This window comes from Poecilia reticulata, linkage group LG9, assembly GCF_000633615.1.
Source record: "Poecilia reticulata strain Guanapo linkage group LG9, Guppy_female_1.0+MT, whole genome shotgun sequence".
NCBI lineage: Eukaryota > Metazoa > Chordata > Actinopteri > Cyprinodontiformes > Poeciliidae > Poecilia > Poecilia reticulata.
In genome coordinates this window covers 28,068,646-28,076,803 of record NC_024339.1, presented here as the reverse complement: position 1 = coordinate 28,076,803, position 8,158 = coordinate 28,068,646, and the positions used below count along the sequence as shown (strand labels likewise).

Here is an 8,158-nt window from a genome sequence, read left to right as displayed (position 1 = left end):
ACTTACTTGTATTTGAATAGAATAGAATAGAATAGAATAGAATAGAATAGAATAGAATAGAATAGAATAGAATAGAATGATTTTACAAAATTTAAAAAAAAGTAAATCCTGTTTAATTAATTTCCATTTTATGCCTTCTGTTACCAGAAGTTATTTCCAAAAAGCTTCATTTTAAGTCATCCTCTGTGTCACTTGCCGCTAGGTGGCACTGTGTCTGTTTCATAAAAGCTTCCTTGATCTCTCTCTCTCTCTCTTTTTCCTTTTTCTTCTCCTCCTCCCTCCCCCAGTAAAGGCTCAGAGCTGACTGCCACCAAATTACACCCCACCCGCCGCCCCACTCTCAGAGTCGGGAGAGGATTGTGCGGTGTTCTCCTTTCACCAAAGAAAATAATCAAGGAGATCAATGAAATTGGCCTGTTTACACAAGTAGGCTTTCCCTTTATTTCAGCTAATCAGAGTTTACACAGAAATAAGCCTACGTACACAGCTTTCTGAAAACAATAAACAAGTTTAGTTTCCATGGGGTCAGAATTTAAAATAACATGATTTACAAAGATCGCGAGATTAATCACTGATGAATTTGGCAGCTCAGTGCAACGCAAAAATAACATTTAATTCACACTAGAATAGCACCAAACTGAAAGTTAGACTATTTGTGACGTGTGGTTTGGATATATTTTTGAGACGTGCTGACTTTGCAGTAGTGGTTCCATTGTCTTCCTCGCTTTTAACAAATATTTAACGTCTTATCTTGGGATTTGGCAGCACTTGACCTCAGATAACCCAGCAATTGTGCAACTACCGCTAATTAACCTCTTAAATAACCTCTTAAATAACTTATCAAAACGTGCTTTTTAAAGACAGTGTGTTGATTATTGAAACTGAGGTCCAATATCATTCACATAATTTACTTAGAATGTTGTTTAAGGTGGATTTTTTTTTTCCACACTCCACTGAGACCATGTTCCACAGAGCATGTGGTTTTCTGTTTTAAAACGTTTCCCTACAACATCAGCAGTCAGCGCTGAATAGATTTCTATTTTCAGACAATGACATTTCTTCCATTTCTTTTGATAAATTCCGTTTAAATCAATAAGCTGCTTGCCGTTCCTTTCCAGCTTGTTGGGAAGATAACGTGTTAAACCCTTACACATTCCCCATTGACTGAACATGGAAAGCAAAATAAAACTCACCTGAGGTACAACAAAAAAAAAAAAAAAAAAAAAATGCTGCCCATTGCTTGCTGGCACCCTGGATGGTATGCCATACCACCCATATTGATCTATTGCATATCCAGGTCTTTATAGGATTTTAGATTGTCTATAATTTTTATATCATCGTAAACGACCACTTGTGTAGTCACTTTTTTCATGTTAAGGGACGTGAGAGTCAGATATTGTTTTCCACGTTCTCTTCAAATATATGGTAGCTTTAAAAAAAAAAAGCAAAATATCCCTTTTTATTTTTTAACAAAGAGAAACGTGAGAGATTCTATCGAACTAAAATCTCGTACTTCGCTTAGATTATTACTTTTCGAGGGAAAGCTTAAAGCTAAAAAAAAAAAAAAAAAAAAAAAAAAATCCCATCGACTCCACAAGACCACCTTAACGACGTTCGTCCCGCCCCCGGAGCTCCGTTTGGTCTCTGTGATTGGCTGAGACCTCGTGGATGGAAGTGGCTGCAGAAATGCAAAACTTGTTGCTGGCTCCTCTGGACGCGTTGATCTCACACAGCGCCAAGCGGCAGAACGGAGTGCGTGAGTGAGTGGATCTGTGAATCGCTCCGGAGCGCGCTCAGACCAGACCAGACCAGACCAGACCACAGCACAACAGAGCACAGGCAGAGAGCCCAGCAGACCGTACTGGCTGAACCGAGGGACGCGCACGTTTACAGCCGATCGGAGCGCACCGACCGGGGACTTAAAGCGCGGAGGCTTCTCCACCGAGCGCATGAGCGGCCGCGCGGTGAAGGATGCTGTCAAGCCGCTCCGTGGTTGTGGAGCACCGGGGAGTGCACGCCGCACCGCTCCTGGTTCACTGACGCTCTTGTTGGAGATTCGTGTTTATGGACTTCCATATATAAGCCCTTGGACTTTTGGTTTTCAAGCCAACTGAAACAGTTTATTTTTCTTTCCCATTTTTCTTTTTTTATTATTATTAAAGGACACCGGTGCGCAGAAATTTGTCAGAGAGACGCGCACACCGCTCCACACTGACTTTTATTTCTGTTGTTATTTCCAGTATGGGACCTTACACAAAAAAATCAGTCTGGGACCTTTTATACCGGGCTGGAATAAGGAACTAAACGAGGAAAAACTGTCATATTTTTGTTGATCTCCTCGAATCTTGTGCGCTCTTTTCATTTTTCCCCCCCGAGCGGTTTTTTTTTATCCAAAGAAAATTGCGCACAAAGAACAATAACTTGTAAAAGTCGCCGCTTTTGTGCAAGTTTTATTTTATTTTATTTTTTCTATCAAGAAAAACTAAAACTAAAAGGAAGAGCAGACATTTTCACCTATTAATGCGGGAACAGACAAGCAGTTTCCGTGCGTATTTGGCACCGTCTGTCCCCGCTCCACTTCGCGTCCTTGGAGAAGTAAAAACAAAAAACAAACAAAAAAAACTCCCTTTTGATTCCCAGAAATGAGAACTTATTTGGTGAGTTTGATCGTTTAAAGTATACTAAACATATTAATCATTAGTTTCATCAACACTGTGTATCATATTTTTTTTTTCCTTTTTGCTTTTGGGGACAGACGGAAAAATACAGAGTGTGCCGATGTCTGGCAAACTGGCCGTCATGTGGGATTGATTGCTGGGGAGTATGTTTGGGCTGGAGCAGTTTGGTTCTCAAATTAATAGCAGAAACCCTGGCCAGTCAGAGAGAAACATAAACCAACAGAGACTGAACATGGGCTCACATTATAAAAGCCCAGGCTTTCATGCTGGAGGCCCACCTGGAGCTGTGGAGTCCGGCATGGGCCCCATGAACGAGTCCCAAATGCTGGGGCTCAATATGAACATGAATGGTGAGCCTTACGCTGGGTTTCACCCTCGGGGACACCCAGACATGCATACAGGGGGCGGACTCCAGCAGCAGCAGCAGCAAGGACCCATGCATGGATTTTTTAACAACCAGCAACCTCATCAAGGACACCCGCATGCCCATCAACCTCACCCCCACCAACATCACCCTCATTTTGGTGGGAATTTTGGAGGCCCAGATCCAGGGTCATCATGCCTACATGGAGGGAGGCTGATGGGCTACAACAGCAACGGCATGGGACCACAGCAGGGCTTTGGAGAGGGTTTTGACCCTCTTGCTGAGGGACAGGCAGGAGAAGGCTTTCCGCAGCAGCAGCCACAGCAGCAGAGGTCTGCTAACATACCTGAATTTCAACATCATGGTCCCCCCAGCGGCAATCACCCCGTCCCTGCTCCCTGTCTTCCCCTGGACCAGTCGCCTAACAGAGCAGCATCCTTCCACGGTCTTCCGTCTTCTTCATCTACGTCATCTGAGCCTCACACGATGGAGCCTCGACGGATGCCCAACCAAGGAGCCGTAGAGGGGCTAGAGTACAACTTTCCAAGCGATCCGCCATCTGGACATTTTGATGTACCTGTGTTTTCCCCATCAGAGACAGAATCTCAGCTACCACATTTTGGGCCAGGCCGGCCCGTTCCCAGTGGAAATTTTCCAGGGAGCTCTGGCATGCCTCGGACACCAGGCATGCAGGGCATTTCTAAGGGACATCAGCCGCCACCACAGCCCCAGCAACCTCAGCATGGAGTGTTTTTTGAGCGTTTTGGGAATGGCCGGAAGATGCCCGTGGGAATGGAGCCGGGGGTCAATGCAAGACATCCCCTCATGCAGCCGCAACAACAGACTGGCTTAATAGCCAGACAGAACTCGTGCCCCCCTGGCCTCCCCCGACCCCCTCAGGCTGAGCCCGGCAACACTAACCCCAACATTCTGGACGGAGGGGTCATGATTCCTGGCCAACATAACCAGTTTGAATATCCCATTCACAGACTGGAAAATAGAGGTTTGCACCCCTATGGGGACCCCATGTTTAATATGCAACAGCCAGCTCCTCCTCCCTCCCAGCAGCCCCCAAATCAGAGGCTGCAACACTTTGACTCTCCTTATATGAACATGGCGAAAAGGCCCAGATTCGATTTTCCTAATTCACATGGTGGCGATGGTTGGTGCAGTAGTATGGATAACCACCTCTCTCCCTCAGCATATCCCGGCCTTCCTGGGGAGTTCACCCCACCTGTCAATGAAGGTTTTGCACCAGGTCCCCTACAACATCCGGGGCCCGAGCCGCAGTCTCTGCAGCAGCGCCAAAACGCCGCCATGATGATAAAACAGATGGCCTCTCGCAACCAGCAGCAGAGGATGAGGCAGCCGAGTCTTCAGCAGCTAGGTCACCATGGGGACGTACCTCCTGTCCCAATGACTCATGGAGGTCCAGTTGGGAACATGCCTCAGCCCAACTTTGACAGGGAGAACAGTGGCAGAATGCCCAACATTGATGGACAAAATCCTCATGTAACTCAGGAGAACTCCTGGTTTCAGGGGTCCCACCCACCTGGAGAGATCATGTCACGGCGCATGGGTGGGGCTGGTAATGAGTCCGGGCCTAATGAGATGGGGCTGCAACAGAACGGGGCTGGGATGATGTTCAGGCCAGGCATTGGTATGCAGGAGCCAATGAGAATAGCAGGAGACGGACATGTTCAGACCCTTCATTCTCCAGGCATGCACTCACAGTTTAGTGGAAACATGGGTAACCTCTCACAAATGCAGTCGCCAGGAGCTGGAGGAGGACATCCAAATGCACCAGCAGAAAGGCGACCAGCTGATTTTCCTGCACCTCCAATGGGAGCACAGCCAACGTTTCCCTATGGGGGGGCTAACCGCCAGGGGCCGCCTCACAGTGCTCCCCAGGGGGTGAGCACCTCACCAGGGAGCTACCCTCCACAGTCTGAGTTCCCCTCAGGCCAGCGGTCGTCTGTTAGTAAGCTGGGAGCTCTGTCCCTTGGGAACTTCAGCAAAACCAGCTCTAAAGACAGTGTTTTCGGTCAGAGCTGTTTAGCGGCCCTGTCCACGGCCTGCCAGAACATGATCGCTAGCCTAGGGGCCCCCAATCTTAATGTAACATTCAACAAGAAGAACCAAAACGAGGGCAAGAGAAAACTAAGTCAGACAGAGCAGGACATTAATAGCAGCACATCTAATGGGACTGGAAGTGCTGGTCCTGAATATTTTCAGAGCAGCGCTTCCCAGAACAGCCAGATGCCTGGCACCGGGAATAGCAACTCTAAGCCTGTAAGTCAAAGCCAGACGGTGCAGGGGGAAGCCAGTGCCCTCTCCCCAAACTACAACATGGACGCTACCCCGTGCAGTGAGGGGAAGGCAACAACAGGGAGTGGGAGAGGGAGAGGGAGGAGAAAAAGAGACAGTGGACATGTGAGCCCTGGAATTTTTTTTTCCTCTGATAACGGTAACCCTGTTGTAAGTCCAGGCCAGCAGACCCCCTCGGCTGGCGTTGGGGAGAGGGGTGGGGGCACACCTCATGAAAAACACCTTCAGTCACCCTCTTGGGGGAAAGGAGGTGACCTAATGTTGGGGGACCAGGCTGACCTTATGTCTTCTTTAGACAGTGGCATTCAAAGTGTTGCTGCCAAGTCTGACAGCAGCTCACCACGAGTGGACTTCCCTGACGATGTCAGCACCCACTATGGCAACGAGGACGAGGTGTCATCCAGCTCAGATGCAGGAGGGGCTTCTGCCACCAAGCCCAATCGCAGCCCTATGATCACAGGCTCACCCAAAATGCAGCGGAGTGATAACAGTTTATTAAATGGACAAAAGCCCCTTGGCATGGGCATAAACAATCATACTACCTCAGCACCAGACAGCTATGGACTGAACTCTGGTGTGAGCACAGGGGCCAGCGGGGTGAGCCACCCGGGCACTCCTGGGGTGGAACAGGTACGCACCCCGTCCAGCACCTCGGGCCAGGAAGAAATCCACCCGCTGGAGATCCTCCAGGCCCAGATTCAGCTGCAGCGGCAACAGTTCAGTATCTCAGAAGACCAGCCCCTGGCCATGAAGAACGGCAAAAAGAGCAGTGACTGTCCCTCGCAGAACGGAGACAATGAGCTGCCAGGCTGCAGCCCGGATGCAGGGAAGGGCTCAATGGGCACTATTGACCTTGACACCCTCATGGCAGAGCAGCATGCCACCTGGTACGTGCCCAGTGACAAGACCATGATGGATGGGTCAGAGGATGACAAGGCCATGGGACCCTGGGAAAAAAATAAAAGCCAAAACAGCAGTAAAGAAGGTAAATAACTCCTCCTTTTTCTCCTTTAATCTCTAACATACAATTCCGAGTGCTGAAAAGTTTTCCTCTTAAAATTTGTGCTTCATTTATTTGACCTCGAACGTCAATTCAAAAGGTATCCAAATACTTTTGCTGTCCTGCTGAAACTGACATTACAGAAACTTTTGTGCATGTTGTGTGAGCAGCATGCATCCCTGGTTATTCTATTGCTAAACTGAAAACTTAGAGGGTTTATTTAAGATAAGTGAAAAAAATATGTCGTCAATTTTAATATTTATGTATAAAAATTTTGTTTTTTTTTAATATGTTAAAGTAAAAAAAAAAAATTCCATCTTAAACGGTCCTTTCTTTAAAGCCTTTATTGTTAATTGTAGCTTAAAGCCTCTTCAAAAAGAACAGCTGAAGAAAAGTAAACATTTCCTGTGGCTCTTTATCTCAGTTTTCAGGGTGAACAACTACATTGAGAAGATTAATAGCTTTCTGTGGATATGCGTTTGCGCAGCGGGGGGTTCCCTCGCCTGGTTACGTGTTTGTTTTTGTCATTATCATGGGATAATACCGGCCTGGTCAAAGTGGATAGATTTTTCGACAGGATATTCTGGATTAGTATCCTCGTTTAAAAAAAAAAAAAAAAATCCGGTCATTCACGTTTAGTATTTTGGAACTAATGTTAAATAGATGACAGATTTAAAAGCGTTATGTTAATAGACTGATATTTTTAATTTGCGTAACTTTGTCTCGGAGCGATTTTTGTAACTCAGTTGTGATATGAATAATTCTCACTGTGTTGTTTCTCAAATATGGTAAAAAATATTTTTGACTAAAATATGCTTTTTAAGCAAGAAGAGACGTGCCATAAATTGAAGAGATGGGCTTGAAGTTACAATTTTATATCTTCAGAGCGCAACGTCTTTATGACGTCTTTAAATCTAAATATATATTTTTTTCTTTTTGTATGAGAATGTGAGTTTTGTCCTTCTTTTGTAATAATAATAATAATAATAATAATAATAATAATACATTTATTTAAGTGCAATCAATTCTCACTTTATTTTCATTAGTTGTTTGTTTAAAAAAAATTGTTTCCAAAATTCCTTTTCGTCATTCTAACTTCATAATTTATCAGGCTAACTTTTCTGTATTGTTAAGACCAAGTCTAAAGACAGAGTCGATATTTCATTACATGCGTTCACAGCGCCGTCTCGCTTCTGCAGCGTCTCTTTGTTCTGATGTGCGGGTGCAGAGCGCGGCGGGGACGCGCATGGCGCGGACTCTTTGCGTCCAGGCGCGTCGTTCGTGTGACACCGAGAAGAGGGTGTCGGGTTATAAACAATAATACCATTACACAGATGGAGCACATGTTTCATATAGCGCAGCGCTGAGTGGTGAAATCTTTTGTCTTCAGACACTTTAACCGAGAATTGCTAAAGCTGCTGCGTGCATGCGTTGCATTAGGAATAATCAAAACTTTGACAAATTTAAATAAATATTTTCAATATTAATAAAGACATAAAAAAATAAAATACCCCCCCGCCCCCCAATAGAGAGTTAGGTTGTTTTATTTCCCCCAGTAATTAGTTCCACGTTTAATATTATGAACGCACAAAAGTCATAAAGTATTTAAAAGCGTTGTAGTTTCTCCTCTCTTCTCTGCTCTGCTCTCCTCAGCCCTCCCTGCGTGGACGCAAGGCATGCAGCTCTGGAGCGATCGATAGCTAGTTAGCACAAATCACAGCTCCTGACAGTTTCTCATTTGAGTGCCTCAGACAGCAAAGATTGAAAAAAAAAGAAAGAAAAAGGACG

The 8,158-nt window shown here is 45.7% G+C and overlaps 1 protein-coding gene across 2 annotated transcripts in view; it reads left to right on the top strand.

The window, feature by feature from the left end:
* The first annotated feature begins 1,701 nt into the window (after nucleotides 1–1,701).
* mn1b (meningioma 1b) overlaps nucleotides 1,702–8,158 on the top strand; it is a 20,162-nt gene continuing 13,705 nt past the window's right edge. The window contains exons 1-2 of one of the 2 annotated variants that reach the window (XM_008419082.2): nucleotides 1,702–2,657; nucleotides 2,756–6,355. In XM_008419082.2, the coding sequence (XP_008417304.1) occupies nucleotides 2,824–6,355 (3,532 nt within the window). In that variant the 5' untranslated portion in view covers nucleotides 1,702–2,657; nucleotides 2,756–2,823. Of the gene's footprint in view, nucleotides 6,356–8,158 lie in introns of both variants that reach the window. The other variant, XM_008419081.2, reaches the window with a different exon arrangement.